We start from the raw sequence: 19,128 nt of genomic DNA on the forward strand, positions 1-19,128 counted from the left end.
TGCAGCTCCAGAGCCGCGGGTTGCCGACCCCTGACTGAAACGCAGCAGTAGAGCCCTGCGCGGGACTGTTTCCTTCATCCCGCTCCTGCCCGCTCCCGCTGAATTTCTGACAATTACCACCCGCACCTGCAGCGTGTGTGTTACACTCCCGCCCGCAACCGCAAAACTCTGAGAAATTATTACCTCACAATAAAAGAGATGTATTGAGTTTGCGTCCTGAACATGTCATTTTATAGGCTATACCAGGGGTCGGCAACCCGCGGCTCTCTGTGCTTGTAAAATAATGAATGGATATTTAAATAAAATGCTTTATATTTTACTGAATTAATTTTATATCTGTAAGTCAATTCTATGTAAAGATTGTCTGCGTAAACCTGAACATCCCCAACCTGGTCTTACTGTGAGACCAGGTTGATGGGTCAGGCTTGTGTGTAATCATGTGCGCTGTCTGAGCTGAAGATGTGAGATTCTGGGCTTCTCCTCAGACGGCTCCTGGATGCGTCGCCACGTTGGAGACAGGAACAAGCGCTATTCAACCAAAGTTTCACAATCAGGGAACATTTTCTAAGTGACAAGTCTCTCTGAGAGACAGGGTTTGGAAAACACTCGCTTCAGTGGGAGGAACCTTCCCGCATGCGCTCTGGTTCTGCGGCACGCTCCAAGCCAATCTCCACAACTTCAACTCGCTGTGCACATATGTGCTGACAGTGAGCTGCGCTGAGCGGTGTCCAGCTCAGATGGGAATCTTTTAGCTAAATCTGCAATGTGCATAACCAATAAAATGTCAGTTCGTCTGCATGCGTTGGGGTAATTCTTTCTATTCTTTCTCTGTCAAATTAAACGGTCCAGTAGCGGTTTTAGGCACGGGCAGACAGGGCAGTTGCCCGGGGCGGCATTTTTTCATGACACAAAAGGGGCGCACAAGCGCGGAGTAAAAAAAAAAAAAAAGGAAATCTGCGCCGCACCGAGGTTTTCTTTTATCTGTCATATGACAGTGTCTGGATTGGAAACAGCAAGTTGGCGCCCCCTGCAGCTGCAGGCGCTCCTGCTGACTGAGAACGTTCACGTGCACAGTGTGTCTATGAAGAACAGGAAGGGGAGGGGTGCGGCGGGGGAATTCACCTCTGCGTCTTTCCCAAATGAAATGAGCGTGCAGGGGCTGAATCAACTGTATTAACATGGCTAAAGTCAATCACATCTTAACGTTCTTCCATATTTCATTCATAATATCATAAACACAGGCCTATAATTCTTTCAGGTTTCTCTGAATTGTGTGAAATGGCCGAATAAAAAAAGGAAAAACAAAACGATGTTGTGGTCACCCCCCCATCAAGGTCAAATTGTTTAGTCCTGACTAAAGGAAACTTACTGAGTCAGGAGCCAAACAGAAGAGATGAACATAAAAAGGCTAAAACCACCAGGTGCCCCATTCAGGAATAAAAAGAAAAAAGAGGAGAAAGATAAAGTAATGTAGCTCTCATGATGCATGTTTTACATTTTTTAACCAGTTAACTGGTATTTTAACGGTTAAAAAAATTCCTTCAATCATTTTTTACTGATTCAAACTAGGATTTGTTAAATGCTCACTGCAGCCTGTGGCCTGCCTGAACAACAACAAACACATGTTGATCAAGTTCACATAATAATGAAACAACTCTACAACAGGGTATATACAGCAATCCCTAAGTAAAATTTACTACTTTTTAATACTTTTTTTTACTACCTTCAGAATTTTTTTAAAACCATCACAACACTAAATTGCAAGTGTTAATCAGCGACCTATTTACACATATTTTAACATATATAACATACAAAAAGAATAGACTTAGAGACTCACTGATGTTGACAACGTATTGCACATATTTATTTTACTTAGAAAATAAGACAGGCACTTCTGTTCAGCGGTTCAGACAGTTGACCACGAGGCCTGAAATGATGCAGAACGACCACTGAATATGACGTCATCATTATGTGACCGGATATGCTAAAGTAGGGCTGCTCAATTATGGCAAAAACAATAATCACGATTATTGTGACTGAAATTGAGATCTCGATTATTTAAGACGATTTTTCAATTTATGTAGATTTTTTATTTTTATTTTTATTCAGTCATAAAACTGCTCAGGGCACAATCAGGGCAAAAATAAACAAGAAACAAGATGATCACTAAAATAACTCCTGATTCCCAATATAAAAAGACCAATATACTTATAGCTCACAGTTTATGACCCAAGGTCTATAGACCTTGGTTTAACTCATTTAAGTCTAACCAGTACAGACCCAAATACCAATATCTGGCAAATACTGACAGCAAGAATTATACAGTGGCATTTATAACAAATACATGCAAATTGCTGTTCACTAAATGTTGCATAACATTTATTGAGTCATGTCAAGGTGCTGTAGGAGCGTGCACTAGCACCGAGTCCTCAGAGAGATTAGTTATTATTTATCAGCGTGAGGAACTTATTTCTACCTTATTTATAAACTATTTATTTACAGGTCCATCAGTTAATGTAATAATTGCCCCAACCACAGCTGCACCCCCCACCCCCCCAACCCGGTCTCACAGCAATCGGGGCAAGCTGCACGTGTGTTTAGCTCGCCGCACGCGCACATTTAGCCGTTTTTAGTGGCTCAGGAGCCCGCAGGTGTGGTGTGTGTGTCACTCACTCTGGTTAATCCAACAGGGAGCCGACTCTTGAGAGCCGTTTCTTTAGCGACTGACACATCACTGCATCATTCCCTTTCCTACTGTCCTGAAGAACGGCTGGGAGCGCAGGCGGAGTGTTTAGCTAACCTGCAGCAGGAAATGTTGACGACAGTTATCCAGAAAGTAGCTAAGGGTTACCAGAGATGTTTCTGAGGTGTTTGCTAGGTACTTTTAAGATTTAAAAAGTCAAGAAGGGGGTCTGAAAAGCTGCTAGAAATAGCATCAAAGTCGCTAAGTTGGCAACGGAGCGCTTCATTTGTAACTAAGGGCAGCTCAAGTGGGAGGAGCAAATGATCGGCTTGTTTTATTTTTATAATCGTTCAAAACATTTCATTCGGAATATATTTCTATGTCGATGTTCAGAATACGACACCTGATAGTCTGAAAAAAATAATACCTAACTTGGAAAAAATAATACCTCTGAGACCAAATTTAACACTTTTAATGGCCTTAAATTTGACTATTTTTATTTATCACTTTTTAATACTTTTTAAAACCCCGCGGACACCCTGTACAAGCAGAAGAAAACTCCCCAGTCACCACTAACTATCCTGTTTATTTATTGCAGATGGCTGCACTGATTATTTTTTACATGATTTGTTCTGTAAAAGTTGACATTTTTGGTAGTCTACAGTTTTTTATGTCAGTTTAAATTACAATTCAGAGGCAATTCTAAAATATTATGGATCATGAGATCTATTGGAGATCTACCCCAACTTTTGGACTGCTCTGCCAGTCACCGTGGCTCAAGCTGAGAGGAGCTTTTCAAAACTTGATCAAGTCATACCTGAGGTCACCTAGGTTTCAGGGGCGGCTCACTAACCTGGCTCTGATTAGTATCAATCACTCAGTAGGGGAGCAGATTTCATATGATGACATTATTGATGACTTTGCATCAAGGTTAGGTTTTAATTGTAGTTTGTGTTTTCTGTTCTAAGTGCAGTGCTGTAGTGATTATCTTTAGTTTGTTATGTGTGAAATATTTTTGCTATTTAGTATATTTATTATCTATTATGTTCATATATTCTTAATATTTAGTTATTGTTTGTTTTTGTATATTTGATTCTATATATTTTGATACAGTATATAATGCATAGTGCTTTACATTCTGACAACTTCATAGTAATTAATGTAAATATGTGCAACTTAGAAAAATGAATGTTCAATAGTCATTCTAATAAAACATGCCTGTTTGTAGAAAACATGCGTGTGTTCATGCAGGTGGGGTGGTGTGGTGGTGGTGGGGGGCGGTTGGGGGGGGGGGGGGGGGGCGCTCAAAGGGGGCCTCGCCCGGGGAGTAATTCGATGTAGAACCGCCACTGAAACGGTCAAATATGGGAACTATCCAGTCAACACAACACAAGCCCTGCTTTTAACTGTTTTGTTTTCTTGTGAAAATTGTTGGAAAGAGCCTGCGCCGTTATCTCCATGACTGTAAATGAGGGAAAAACAAATTGATCGGATCCTGCACGTCTTTTAACACATTGGTCAGGATTGACGCACTTTGTTTTCATTTAGTTGGTTAAAAAAAGTCGGTCTCGGGTCGGGCCAGAGAATCCTGAAAACCTTTTCGGACTGGGTCGGGCTGGGGCTCCACCTCCTTGGGCCAGGCCGGACACAGGATCAGATTTTAGGCCCGTGCAGGGCTCTACGTCAGACACAAGGCCTGCAGGCCACATCTGGCCCGTTGAGCATTTTTATGTGGCCCGCGAGATAATTATCAAAGATATATGACACTGACCCGCTGGCCGATTTTACCGCAAATACTACAACTCCCATGATGCTTTGCTGCGTTAGCGCGGAGCCGAAGCGCCCCCTCCTTTGTGCTTTTTCCAGCGTCTGCTGCCGGTGTCTGCAGCTCCGCTGTCTTGGACAAACTAACCACTCCTCTCACTCAGCGCCGAGTTTGCTCAGCTATTTTCAGAGCTGATATAACTCCAGCGAACAGCGACACGCTCAAACCAGCATGACTCTGTGGCTGCTGTAGTTTTTATTTTTCCTCCCCGACACACAACAACGTGGTCAAGCTGCTCAGACATGTTCAGCAGCACAATCCTATGTGAGCACCTGTTGTCATCTAATGTTGTCATTATTATGATGAAGATGAACAAAACACCAGGAGTCTCCTCCTCAGCTCAGATCAACCCCATGATGCAGGTATCTGGCTGGAACAGGTGAGCATCACAGTAAACCAGTGGAGCAAACTGAGCTTTAAATATGTAGGTTTTATGTTCTTTTTCTGCTCCAAAACATGAAAGTTAACAGGTGAGATGTTGCATTTTCATTTAAGATAAAATGATATTTTTATTTTGTTGTTGGCCCGTGAGAAAAGATTTAACCTACAGTAAACAGGAAGTGGAAAGGTTGCAGATAGATGAATAGAATAGAAAATCCCTTTATTGTTCCTCAGTGGGGAAAGCTAGATGTGACAGCAGCGATGACACTTATTACAGGAGGAAAAAAGGAGAATAAATATAAGAAAAAGGAATAAACAACACGAAAACATACATCCTGAATAGATTATCAAAATGTTGAATATACCAGAAGTAATGAATACCACTGATGTGTTTTATTTAAAACGGACTTGCTCGTGTGTAATTTGGTTATTCCACATTCAGTGTTAATGCAAAATTAAGTTTGTTTCCAAATTAAAAGGTTCTAAATTGCATAAATGTTGATAAAGAAAATGTGCAAATTTGCCGTCACTTTTTCAAAAAATATGAAGTTTGGCCCACGTCTCCGTCCCAGATTTTCATTTCAGCCCCGTGTGAGTTTCAGTTTGACTCCCCTGATCTTACACATGCACTTTCTGCTTCCTGATCACGTGACATGTGACGTACGCGGATGAAGATCGGCTTTAGAGCTGGGATGTTTATTCTCACGGTGCGGGGGTTCGTTCTGACGCTCACACAGTAAAAATATGCCAATGACAGAGTTGTTAAAGCGTTGAAAGGAAGTAGGGCTGAAACGAATCATCAAATGGTTCGATTTATTAAGTTCCTCGATTCATTTTTTTTACTGATTCGAAGCTTCGTTAAACGTGTGCTCCACAGTCTGAACACATTTTACTGGAGCTCTACGTGGTGATCTCAGTGCTTGGATCAAGAGTTAAACTACGAGCAAACTACTGAATTGGCTGACTGAGTAGAGGTGGGTCATAGATGTCGCAACCATTATGTCAGAAGGGACCCACCCCCCACCCACACACACACACACCTTTTGCTCTTTCAATTGTTCTCAAAGAAATCCATTCCACTTGATTAATTAGAAATGACTCTGTCTGCTGAAGTCCGTTCCACGTTTTCCTGGTTGCTCTGCTGCACGCATGGTGGACGTGACTGACATGGTTGTCAACAAAGTTAGAAAATAAAAGACCGAACGAACCAAAGTGAAACTACAGGCTTGTGGAAGCTGGAGGAGGAGTCAGTGCCATTCCTATCCCATAATAAGCAGTGTCTTGTCTGATCCCTCCACAGACATGGGGACATGAGGTCATTTCTCACAAAGAAGCATAAAATAAGTAAAACTGTCCAGAATGAATGCTGACAGATGCTTTGAAACCCTCCGTCCCCCAGTTCTGGTTGGAACTTGTTTGCCCGCGGGTGATCTGGGTGAGGCCACAGAACTTGCAAAGACTCTCTAAAGGTCTGGAAAATGACCGGTTGGGCTGGCTGCGGTGAAGTGGAGACGGTCATACTGGGAAGTTTCGGTAATGGAAACACACCAATTAGTGCCTGGCTGGCCTACAAAAGACACCCGTTCCTCCTTTTTGTGTGAGGATGCCAGCTGGTCCTGTTACACTGCAGATAGCTCATCAGTACTTAATACAAGTTGTTTATTGTGCATCTACGTTGGTATTAGCTTGGGATGTTCTGATCATACCAGCAACACCTGTGTGAACCCTGTGTGCAGCACTTGGGGTTCTTCCCCTTTTCCTTCATGCTGTGCAGGACAGCAGCAAAAATGTAAAACAACATGTCCGCCTAACTTTAACTCTGTCTGTGAGAGTGTTGGGGTAATTAGGAGCGAGTAATTAGTAATTAATTAATTACTTTTGGATTCTTCAATAAACTCTGTAAATATGGGAATATTTACTGAGTTATTAATTGATTAAGATACTCTTTAGGAATCTTCGGGGCACCATCCCCTTTTACCGGGGAAAAATTGAATCCAAAACTCTTATCAGTCTATCAAAAGGGTGGAATCCGTCAGGAGCAGAGACGTGAATCGACACAAGAAATCTATTGGAGACAAATCTGAATTTTATAACATTTAATTAAACAAGGAGATTAATAATGCAAAACAATTTGATATAATTGGAGATGTGTGTGTGTGTGTGTAATGGAGGATGTCCCCACAAACACTAAAAACACGTATGAGTGTGTGTGTGAGTGGGTGTGTGTGGTGTGTGTGTGTGAAATCAATGAATGCTTTGTTTTCCAGCGCAGGTGTGCAGGGAGAGTGTCCTTGAGCTGTGTGCTGTAAGCTGTGAGTGTGTGTGGCTCTCCCCTCCCTTGTCCAGTTCTCCTTTCCCGAACACTTAGTGGCTTAAAATCACAGCAAAACTTAAACTTCAACACTTCAAAAGTTTAGACTCTTAAACAACAAAGGTCACTTGTAAATTATTTAATCAAACAGAGTCGATGCAGCCTGGCCACAGTTTACCGACAAACCCAGATTAAATAAACAATAAACAAAAGATCTTACTTCACGGTATGTATCTATAACGTGTTTGATTATGGAAGATAGAGAAAACCGTCTGATAATTTGAAGCAAGTCACGCGGTCGACTGCTTATTGTGAACTATAAGAGACGAGAAAGATAAAAAGAGAGAATGAGATCAAACTTGCAGGCGCAAAACAGCTGTTCCGGGCAAAGCAAGGCGTCCCTGGTCAGATGATTTACTCCGTTGTTCCTCCCCACGAGTGTCTCTCCACGGAATCAGCTGGACAGAGAGAGCAAAGTTTCTTTGTGCTGAGTTTGACAACTTACAGCGTCTCTGAGAGCGGGATGGGCTCTGCTCGTTCCCAGTCAGGTCCTGATGGAGTTGGAGTTTATCAGCCAGCGATCGTTTCCTTCACCTCAGCTGGAGGAATGCAGAAAAAGTAGATTTGCTTGCTGGGTTTCCAACCCAGCTTTTCAGCGTTCGGTGTTTGATCTGCTCACGTTGATCAGAGCAGCAGCAATGAGCGTCCTTTTACAGCCAGTGATACTGGAAAAGGAACAGTTAAGTTTCGTTTTTCACTGAAACTTATAGTTTTGAGCTGGTTGTTGTGGTTCGTTCTGCGCATGTACAGAACCGTGCTCCGCCTTGGCGGTGACGTCATCACATTGTTTCCCTATGCAAAGCATCATGGGAAATGAAGTGTCTCTTGGCACTGATGTTATTATCTGCTTTTTCAGAGCAATTTAAGCACAGTCATTTTGGAGAAAATCACTGCATAGTAATTTCCTCATGAGGTCAGACCCTCAACAAGAGCGATGTAAGCTTTGAGTCCTGCAATGAAAAGCTGCAGCTCCTGGGGAAGCTGATTACAGCTGGTTTAATACGACGTAAAGAACAAAGTCTGGGTGGAGTGAGGTGAGTTTCCAGGGATCGCTGCAGAGCTAAACACCTCCTAGTCAGACGCAGCTACGCTCACCAACACCCGTCTGTATGAGCGTCAGAAGGCTCAGCTAATAACCGGACCATAAGGAAGTTCATGATGCTGGACGAGCAGCCTTTCTCTGTGGTGGAAGAAGAACCAAGTTTATTTATACAGCACGTGTCACAGACCGAGGTCACACAAGGAATTACAATAAAACGCTGAACACTAAAGCTAGAAAATAAGACAATGAGTAGAAAACAACAGGCTCCACCCACTGCTCAATCACCAAGTAACACCCTACAGGACATATACGAATAACAACTACAATAATCATTATAATAATAACAATAATATATATAACAATATATACATATGTGTGTGTGTGTTATATAATAATAATAACAACAATAAATGTCCCAAAATGCTAATGTGTAAGGTTCCGTTGCTTTGTAGCGCTTTAGCCTGCTGAGAGCTTAAAAGTTAAAGATTGTTACTGACAGCAGCTACATCTAAGTGTTTATTCATTTTCCTTTTGACTGAATAGTTGCTGATTTTATCTTGGAGACGATTCTCCTCACATAAGCTTCAGATCTAAAGCTTGGGTTGTGAGTAGGAGGCTTAGAAGTTCTGGTCAGAAACAAACACGCTGATTGTGATGGAAGTTTTTATTGTTCCTAAAGTAGAAATATGTTTTTATCTAAATGAAGTTCATGTTCTTGTTCCTTTTTCCCACATCATGTAGCCAGTATCACTCATGGTGTAAATATAAAGGTATGGTGGTCTGTAACATCATGTGTCTGTGTTTCCCACAGATGTTCAACAGCTGGTGCTTGTTAAAGAAGAAGATCCTGAAGAACAGAGTGCTGGTGTGGACCAGCAGGACCCAGAACACCTCCACATAAAGGAGGAACAGGAGGAGCTCTGGACCAGTCTGGAGGGAGAGCATCTCTGTTTGAAGGAGGAGACTGAAGCTGTCGGGTTTCCTGTTACTGCTGTTTCTATAAAGAGTGAGGATGATGAAGAGAAACCTCTGGTCTCACAGCTTCATCAGCAGCAAATAGAAGACAGAGATGTTCCAACCAGCAGCTCAGCTTACCAGATGACAGCAGAAACTGGTGGAGGAGCAGGAACTAGCAGGAACCCAGATCTGAACCCTCATGAACAAACATCTGATTCTTCAGAGACTGAAGTTAGTGGAGATGATGAAGATGATGATGATGATGATGATGATGATGATGGTGTGAATCTGGACTCTGAGCTGTCAGACTCTGGGTCTGAAACTGGAGATGAAGATGATGACTGGAATGAGAGCAGGTCTTCTGAGTCAGATGGTAAGTCTGTCAACAAGTTCTTCACAAGTGGTCTCTCCAGAGACACGTGAGGGAGACAAGTCATCCAGCAGTCAGGTCTTCAGGTTGTTTGGTTAATAAGAAATGTGTTAGAGTGAAGCAACATGTAGACTCGTGCAGGAAAGTCCAGAAGAAACCTAAATCATGTAGTCATGATGACTGTGGAGAAAGGTTTACTACAAATGTAAATAAACAAATCACATGAGAGTCCACACATAGCAGCTGCTGTTCCAGAGTATGGGCCAGCCTCCTCCGACCCATACTCTGCTTCTGGCCGCTAACAAGATGGCGCCTGTGTTTGGAATAGCCACAGGTCCATCTCCACATTCCCGCCTTGCCACGGGGCAGCGCTGTGTCTCCGTCCATGTTTCCTCGGGTCTGTTTATCCTGGTTCTTCAGTGCTTTCCCTTCCTGTTCTCTCCATGAGTGGACTTTACACACCGTGGATCTGACCTGCTAACTCCAGCTGTTTCTGCTTCTGGCAGGATCCTGGTGTAGGTACCCAGGGAGTCCAGATGCTGCAGGATGAAGTGTAGAGCCATGCTGATGGTGTAACGTGATGGAAGTGGTTACTTTTACTGAATGATCAATAAGATGTGATATTCCATCTAATTATAAATGATCAATCTTATTGGTCTTTGAATATTTGATTTAGTACGACCTTAGGAACACACACTTCATATTAATTCAGACAGATTCAAGAATATAGTTTATAAAAATGAGTTTAATTCATCGACATAATATGCGTGGACATCTTCTTTCCATAGGCTCCAATATCAGTTTTTTGAGGCCAAATGGGAGGTGGCCACCACCACCATTTTGACCGTGTCACAGGTTCCGTCAGGCCCAGACAATTCCATAAAAGGGAAGAGAGGAGGAGCTGAGGGTGGGGCTGTAAGGCTGGGATCAACAGACGACACCCGGTAGAACTAGCTACAAGCTAACCTGAAGCTAACCCAAAGCTAACGCGGAGGTGGGAGCCGAGCTAACGGATGTAGCCACCTAGCTACAACCGGAGCTAACTCTGTGGAACACCCATCGACCGCATGGAGTTCAGGTGGAGGTTTGCGGCGCTTTTTCATGAGAAGTATCTTTCTGTGAATAAAAAATATTAAATCGGTAAGTTTATAAGTTATTTCCGTAATGAAAATATATTTTGCTTTGAGCAAGTTTTCACTATTTTTCACGTACCGTATTTTCAGGACTATTAAGTCGCTCCTGAGTCGCACCAGCCATTAAATGTATAATGAAGAAGAAAAAAAAAACATATATAAGTCGTATTTTTGGGGAAATTTTATTTTTCTTACAAAATCTGAGACAAAGCGTTTCACATTGCAAGACAAGTACCGGTAACAATAACGAATAATGCGCCGCAGCAGCGCGCCACGGTCTCCAGCAGAGGAAGGCGGTGTTTGAAACCCTCCCAGCGGGACAGGGGAACTCATTCTTAGGTCAGAGTCGGCCCGCAGCAGCGCGGTGTAGCCTACATATTTTGTTATATAAGTCGCTCCGGTGTAGTAGGACTATGAAAAAAAGTGCGATTTATAGTCCGGAAAATACGGTAGTTATTAGTATTTGAGATAAATTAGCAGGCTAAATGCATTTCATATATTTCCAAAACGTAGTACTTGTTTGTATCTTGTACAGCCAAGTAGCCTTTATTCTGGACTCAGTACAATTCACCAAAAGTAAAGAGACATTATACAGATGAAGTAAGCACAAGATAACTTACTGGAAGAAACAGAATTATTATCATGAGAACCAGAACAAGACAGCCTGATAACAGTCATGTGAAAATAACAGTTAAAAAGTATCAGGGGTGGACATTAACTTCAAAACCAACCGGCCAGCCGGGCCAGTAACTCTGAATATTTACCGGCCCCGCCAAGAATCTACCGGCCCCGCTGGTCAGCTGCCAAAACGAGTCAAAATAACAACTGAACCGTTTTAAATGTAATAAACCTTTATTTTGTACACATTCACAAACATAATAACGTATTCAAGTTTGAATTTGTTTGTTCCCTCAACAAAACTCGATTTTGTCGTCGCATACCTCCGGCATACAACGCAGTACATCACCAACTCCGCTTTGCTGTACTCGAGCCATTGGCTGTGTTGGAGATGAGCCAGTTCTGCGCAGATTAGACCAGCGGTGATCGGAGAGCAGTGCATGCCGGTTAGATTTGTGTCCGAATTGACGCCGACTTGCTCTGACGTCATGCATACGTAGGCAACGATAACCTCGTGAGATCAAGGCGGCCGCAGATTTTGGAGCAAGGCGCTGCAGTTGCTCTCCCTCGGCTGCAAAACATAGGGGATGACGGGAAACGCCTGGCTCTCACCTGATCTAAAATCTGATTGGTTCATATTTTGATCCAAACATCCGGTGGTAGAACATGAAATGTTAGTTGGTCACATGTATTCTGTAAATCATGTTACGTTGATGATGACAACTATATAGGCCATAAAGAGAAATGTGTTTTGTTTTCTTTTGTCACATTTCCTATGAGCACACTGAAGCTACAGCTGACAACCTTTACTTATTATGACAGTTATCCACAAGCACGTGAGGATGTGTTTCAGCTGCTAACAGGCACCAGAATTAAAATTGAAAATTGAACAAGCGTGAATGCTAACGCGTTATCTTCATCCACCGTCACCCCCGAGCTACACATGCAGGAAAATTCAAGAGATTCAACTGGCAGAAACAACTGGTTCACACCATAGTCTTTCTCTCTCTCTCTCTCTCTCTCTCTCTCTCTCTCTCTCTCTCTCTCTCTCTCTCTCTCTCTCTCTCTCACACACACACACTCACACACTCACACTCACACACTCACACACTCACACACACACACACACACACACACACACACACACACACACACTTAGAGGAAAAGAGCTGAGAAAAGATAGAGAGGAAATGGAGGACACCAAGTAGTTAAAAGAAAAACTACAGCTGAGCCGAGGCGCGCCTCGACTGGGGCGCGTCTGATCTGAACTGAGGAGCGGCGAGCAGCGGCCGGATTTCGTGAGCAATTCGCTTCTCGGCGCTTCCGCGGCTGGTGTGTCCCCGGCGAAACGCCGGCTTTCAGCCACTCCCCCCGCTGCTTCCGTCTGCTCTCGTCTGTTTTCCAGGCGATGCGCTGCTCAACTCGAACACGGCCATTCTCTGCGCCTCCCGTCTTCTTTAAACCGCCAAGAATCATTCCACCTACGCACACACTTCTCTGCTTCATACCGTTTCCAACTGTCTCGCTTCTCCTCACCAGTTTTAAAGCGTTTTGCCGGAGATTTCATCAAGAAATCCCATCCCTGTGGCGGCGGCATCTCCCTGCGTGCTTGTGTGTTTCTAGCGTTTTTCCACTTTGTCTTTAATAGTGAACTTATAGTTCACGTGACTATAAATAGAATCGTGCCGTACGTGCACGAATCGTACAAGTGCAGTACGTGGCTAGAGGCGCGCAGGTTCACGCGCGCGAAACGAAAACAGCGGCTTCCTACAGGGCGGGGCCATGATGCAGGTGAAAGCCGGTGTGTAAATGACAAATAAGGCTTGGGCGCCACCCGGGCGGTAAGTCGTCAAGTATTTACCGCCCGACAAGAAAATTTAGCGCCATTGGCGCTCGGGCGCTTTAAAGGTCCACCCCTGAGTATGTATGTGTAATAGAAATAAAAATATATTAGAATTAGTGTAACTCACTGTGATCCAAACAATAAATCAGCCATAGCTGATTCGCAATCATGAAATGAGTTCTGGGAGTTTTATTTTATTTTATTTTTTTACCGTGTCCTGTCTGGCTGTGAAGCAAACAGAATTGATGTCTGAATGCTGGTAACAAGCCTTACAGATTTATTCTCAGGTGGAGCATCAAAGCATCTGCTTTTAATGTCACACCTGATACTTAAAACTTTATTGTTGTTGTTTCTGAATGCTTTATAATTCCGACCAGACACAGAGTCAGAGGTGAAATAGAAAGGAAAAGACAAAAGGTAGGGGGGGGGGGGGGGTCCAAAAAAAAAAAACAATAATTAACAAGAGTCTGCTTCTAGACCTGCAGAAAGAGAAAGAATAGAAGAAAAAAAATGGGACACACAACAATACTGAACAATCACAAGATAATAAACCAGAGTGCATGTAGTGGCAACGACAGCCTTAAGACATGTGTTGAACGTGCCCAAGCCCATACTTTTGAGATCACCATGTGAGCACCTGTGTGTGGCTTGTGGAGCTCTCGGGAGACCTCTGTTTTCCACCCGTTTCTCCCCTCCCCACAGCTCGGCGCATCTCTGATCGCCGCATCTCCTGTCTGCTGCGCGAGCTGCCGGCTTGTGGAGCTCTCGAATGGAAACCGATGTTTTCCACCCGGTTCTCACCTCCCCACAGCTCGGCGCATCTCTGTCTGATCGCGGCTCCTGTCTAATCGCGGCTCCCCTCTGCTGCGCAGGCTGCCGGCTTGTGGAGCTCTCGGATGGAAGCTGATGTTTTCCACCTGGTTCTCCCCTCCCCACAGCTCGGCGCTTCTCTGATCGCCGCGGCTCCTGTCTGCTGCGCAGGCTGCCGGCTTGTGGAGCTCTCGGATGGAAACCGATGTTTTCCACCCGTTTCTCCCCTCCCCACAGCTCGGCGCATCTCTGTCTGATAGCGGCTCCTGTCTGCTGCGCGGGCTGCCGGCTTGTGGAGCTCTGGGATGGAAAGCTTTCCACCCTGTTCTCCCCAGCGGCAGCTTCGTGCATCTCAGATCGCAGCGGCACTTGTCTGCTGTGCGGCTGCCCGCTTGTAGAGCTCTCGGGAGACCTCTGTTTTCCACCCGGTTTTACCCAGTGGTCAGCCCATCGTATCTCTGACTCAGAAGCTCTGGTGTTGTGCACAGTTAACTCCGGTTGTAGCTAGGTTGCTACCTCCGTTAGCTTAGCTCCCACCTCCGCGTTAGCTTCAGGTTAGCTTGTAGCTAATTCGACCGGGTGTATCCCAGCCTTACAGCCCCATCCTCAGCTCCACCTCTCTTCCCTTTTGTGGAATTGTCTTGGCTTAACGAAACCTGTGACACGGTCAAAATGGCGGTGGTGGCCACCTCCATTTTCTCCTCAAAAACGTGTTGTTGGAGCCTATGGAAACGCATTGTCCATATATGTATATGTCGATGGTCAAGACACGGAAAGGCAGCCTTCCAGAGACGAGGCAGCAGAACATCAAGTGGAGAGCCAGATGGCTTCTGCCTTGCAACAAGCTTACTCAGCTCATAATAAGAAACGGTATTGAGGGAGCTCAGAGTGGGTGGTGATGGAGGAACTGGAACAGGGTCAATAGAGTTACCAGAAATTGCTGCTCTAATGCCCGATACTTTGTGGACAAAGAATTTGTGAATATCTTCAGTTTCCAGCCGCTGTAGGAAACATGAAGTTAGGCTCCTGATACACCAAAACAGAGTTCAGTGTTTTGCGGAGAATCTTGGGATTCGTAGAGTTTGCATCCTGATAAGCAACCAGAGATGCTCTAAACAACTCACACAAGATCTGTAGGCCATCCTTTTTCCACTTTCTCTCAGAGGATCTACACGGTGTGGAGATGTTTAAAACCTAAAGTGGCTTCACTGGAGGACTTGAATGATCAGTTACAGACTGAAGATAGAGAGGAAAATTATCTCTGCCTGACCCAAACAAAGTCTTGTTATCCAAATCTGATGCCAAGGCAGCCTTCAAGCTGCTAACAACAACCCCCACGAAGGAAGGAATGCAGACAGATGCTGTGAACACCCCCCCACCCCCGCCTTCGGATTGTGGACTTCTACCTAGCAAGGTCATCAGCCTGCAGGAATCAATGTGCTCTGCGCTCCTCCCAAGATCTCCCTCCCACCTGTGGCTACAGTTGGCTGAGCGCCATGCAGGGCTGCTCCCGCTGGGGAAACAGGATCCCAGCCCCCCCGCCTCCCTATCGGATTCTCATGTTGTGAACTGTGATGTTCGTGCTTATATGTTTGAGGCGTTTATTTTTTGCATAGTAAAGCTACGCCCTGCCGGGAGTAACTGGTATGCCTTTTTTCCCTCCCCCAACTTATCCTCATGTATGTAATCCCCTTTTCATCTAATGAAATGCTGGCGGCGCATGCACACACAGCGGCTTCTCTCTCTCCCGTTCTTTAGCGAGAGTTTGAGAGAAACGTAATTTCATTTCTCTGTATGTTTTGTACATGTGGTAGAATTGGCAATAAAACTGACTTTGACTTTGACTTTGAGGATCTACACGTCCGCCTACAAGCCCGTGTGACATCAGAGAGCCAAGGCTCCCTCCTAGGCTTAGACTTGCAAAGCTTGAGAGGGGCAACCACGTCCAGGACCTGATTACAAAGTAAAATTTAAATCAAAGTGTTGTGAATAGTGATCAATGTTAGATGGATCTGGGTTAAAGGTCTCTAACCTTACACAGTCCACGAACATTGCAACAGTTTCTGCAAGCAGGTCTCTGAACCTAGTACCTGGAGCTTCACACACAGGGACAGGACATGGCAAAGTAACATCACAGAGTATTGGAGAGTGGTCAGAGAACACAGGAAGCAAAGTCACAAGGTTCATGACAGGGAAACCAAAAGAGAGAACCAGGTCCAGGGTGTGACCCCTGGCATGAGTTGGGGACGATACCCATACAGTTAAATGGAATGAATCTAGCAAATTCAAAAAGCCTTTAGCAAGCACATTGTCAGGACAGCAGATATGGATGGTAAAATCACCAAAAAAATAGGACATAGTCTTATTTTAGGATGCAGTCTGCCACAAGATCATAGAAATCATTAAGGAAGTTAGTGTCTGTCTTTGGAGGGGGATAAATCAGCACAACGAGCAAGCGGGGGGAGATGCACAGTTAAAATCGGCAAAGATCAAAGGAATACAATGACATGATGGGTGTAAGCTGTTTACAAGAAAAGCTGGATTTAAAAACAAGAACCAGCCCACCACCTCTGCCCAGTGATCTAGGGATATTCTTGAGGACGCTTAGGTCCTTCAATGTCTGTAGCAAGATGCTGCAGATCTTCTACAAGCCTGTTGTTGAGAGTGTAATCTCTTCAGCCATCGTCTTTTGGGGTAGTAGCATCAGAAGCAGGGACCTGAAAAGGCTCAACAGCCTAATAAAAAAGGCTGGTTCTGTTCCGGGGACGACTGTGGAACCACTGGAGGAGATAATGCAAAGAAGGATTCTCTGGAGAATCAAGAAAATTATGGACCACCCTGAGCATTCTCTTCACAAGACTGTCTGACAACAGAAGAGTGTCTTCAGTCAGAGGCTTCCTTCAGTTTCGCTGCAACACTGACTGCTACTGGAGATCCTTCCTGCCAACAGCCATTGTAATATACAATAACTCTTTGATGACTTGATTATTATTTTTATTCTGAGCTAATACAGCAATCAATTTCCCTCTGGGATTAATAAAGTATTTTTGAATTGAATTGAATTAAATTAAAACACTAGCAGCCAGGTGGTACCAGCTCCAGCAGGGCGCTTGAGTCTCCAAATGGGATCCAGAACTCACAGGTGCACAGAAAACTCAAGTCATGTTGAATTAAAAAATCCAGAAGAATAAAAGTTTTGTTCTGCACAGAACTGGCATCGACCAGACCAAACCAGGTCTGCGGCAGGGCCGCAGCACCGGGATCGTGCACGGGCATCATCTCCTCCGCCTCAGAGCCCGTAAACGAGCGCAGATTGTCCCAGCAAACCCCACTCTTGCGAGGTCCTCGAGCCGAATGGCCATGGCACGGTGCCAGCTCACCCTCAAAGCCGGACAAGTTCACAAGGCAGGGTGCAGAGTAATCCATCAGACGTCTCAGAGCCACCGGGTAACAGGCTGGGCCGAATTGGACCAGCTGCTTCTTCAGGGTTCCAGGAAGTCAAGCCCGACATCTCACGCGCCAGCTACCTTGCTTTCCCCATCTTCTATGATGCTGCCTTCTCGAGCTGGGGCAGACAGATGGCCGACATGTCACGACTGGGGGGGAGAGAGCACACGGGCTGTCCAAACAGCAACGCCATCAGTGAGGTTCTCGGCGTGCAGCGCCCGCTACGTCAACAGGAAGACGAAGCCTCATCAGCGCAGCTCGATCATAAGTCACCAGAGAAGCCACACCATTCAAAAAAAAGCATCAGAGACAACAAAAATGCATAAAAGCCAATAAACACAGGGTTCCATTGCGTGAAGAGGACAAACAGCTCGCTGCGTGCACCTGCGCGAGCGCCATCTGAACAAACACACTAATTGTGCTGCAAGTTTTCTTTTTTTCTCTTTAAAAAATAGAAACACTTTTGTCTAAATTAATACATGCCATTTAAGGTAGATGTTATTCCTTTATTCCCGGATAATGTAGCCTGTAGCACTCATTTTAACTTAGAAAATTTATGGCCAATCCACGTGATCGGTATCGGTGATCAGCACTCTTTGAAATCGGTATCGGTGATCGGCAGCAAAAAACCTGATCGGAGCATCCCTACTCCGTAAGAAATTTAAAAATGAGGATGCTTCATAAATAACTGAGGTAAGGAACATAGCAGGAAAAACAATCATAAGCTTAAGAATATAGGTGATTGGTACATAACAATGTGGTTGAAACTGTTTGTAGGTGTTCAGCTGTCTAACAGCAGAGGGGAGGAAGCTGTTTTTGTGGTGTGAGGTACTTATCTATAAGGACCTGATCCTCCTCCTTGAGGGGTTGTAACATGATGTAAATGATCAATAAGATGTGATATTCCATATAAAGATGAATTATCAATATTATTGATCTTTTGAAATTTGATCTAAGATGAACCAGGTCTTTTTGCTAGTTCAGGGAAATCTCACCTGCATAGTACTTAGAGACAGAGGCAAAAATATAGTTTATAAAAATCTATTTAATACTATATTTCTACTACTGATACAAATTATGATGAATGATGGTTTAAACAAGATAATTGAGACAATGAATGAGATGATGGGAAGTAAGCTTAGATGTTACGTAGCAAAACCTTATAAAGTGTCTTAGAAACTTGTGATGCCTGGGTTGTAGAATCAGTCTGACTGTACGGTTTAACAAACTATCAATAATTCAAAAAAATCCATCCACGCCAGTTAGGCAGAGACTACGAACCCTTGTGGTGAAGGTTCCCAGTGCAATCCAGGGGGTCTGCGACATCCGTACTAACAGACTGCCGGTGGAGTTGGACTTCTGGTATTAGAGCACATAGCTCTACCCCAAATACGGCCCGTGTGGTCTGAGAAACCTTCCAGGTGACTGCAGGAAGCTGGCCTAACTGTTCTCATCTGATGCCGCTTGCAAAGAATACTTTGACCTTGAGGTCAAAAAAAGAGGATGGCTCCTTATGCTTTGCTTACCCAGTCGGCCGAAGCGGGTAGCTCACTAGAACTTGCTTGTTCAGGAAGTGAACTAGCTTTTATTAACCACTGTGTATAGTGCTGGGTATTGTAAAATGCATGTTTTCAGTTTGTCCCAGACT

General features: G+C 44.3%; 1 protein-coding gene across 5 annotated transcripts in view; it reads left to right on the plus strand.

The window, feature by feature from the left end:
* The window catches only part of LOC139062079 (oocyte zinc finger protein XlCOF6-like), a 114,325-nt gene that overhangs the window by 62,859 nt on the left and 32,338 nt on the right, over window positions 1-19,128 (plus strand). For 4 of the 5 annotated variants that reach the window (XM_070542320.1, XM_070542319.1, XM_070542322.1 and 1 more), the window contains exon 3: window positions 9,114-9,632. In XM_070542320.1, coding sequence (XP_070398421.1) covers window positions 9,114-9,632 — 519 coding nt within the window. Of the gene's footprint in view, window positions 1-9,113; window positions 9,633-10,135; window positions 14,611-19,128 lie in introns of those variants that run through there. The other variant, XM_070542323.1, reaches the window with a different exon arrangement.

This window comes from Nothobranchius furzeri, chromosome 12, assembly GCF_043380555.1.
Source record: "Nothobranchius furzeri strain GRZ-AD chromosome 12, NfurGRZ-RIMD1, whole genome shotgun sequence".
In the NCBI taxonomy this organism is placed as follows: Eukaryota; Metazoa; Chordata; class Actinopteri; order Cyprinodontiformes; family Nothobranchiidae; genus Nothobranchius; species Nothobranchius furzeri.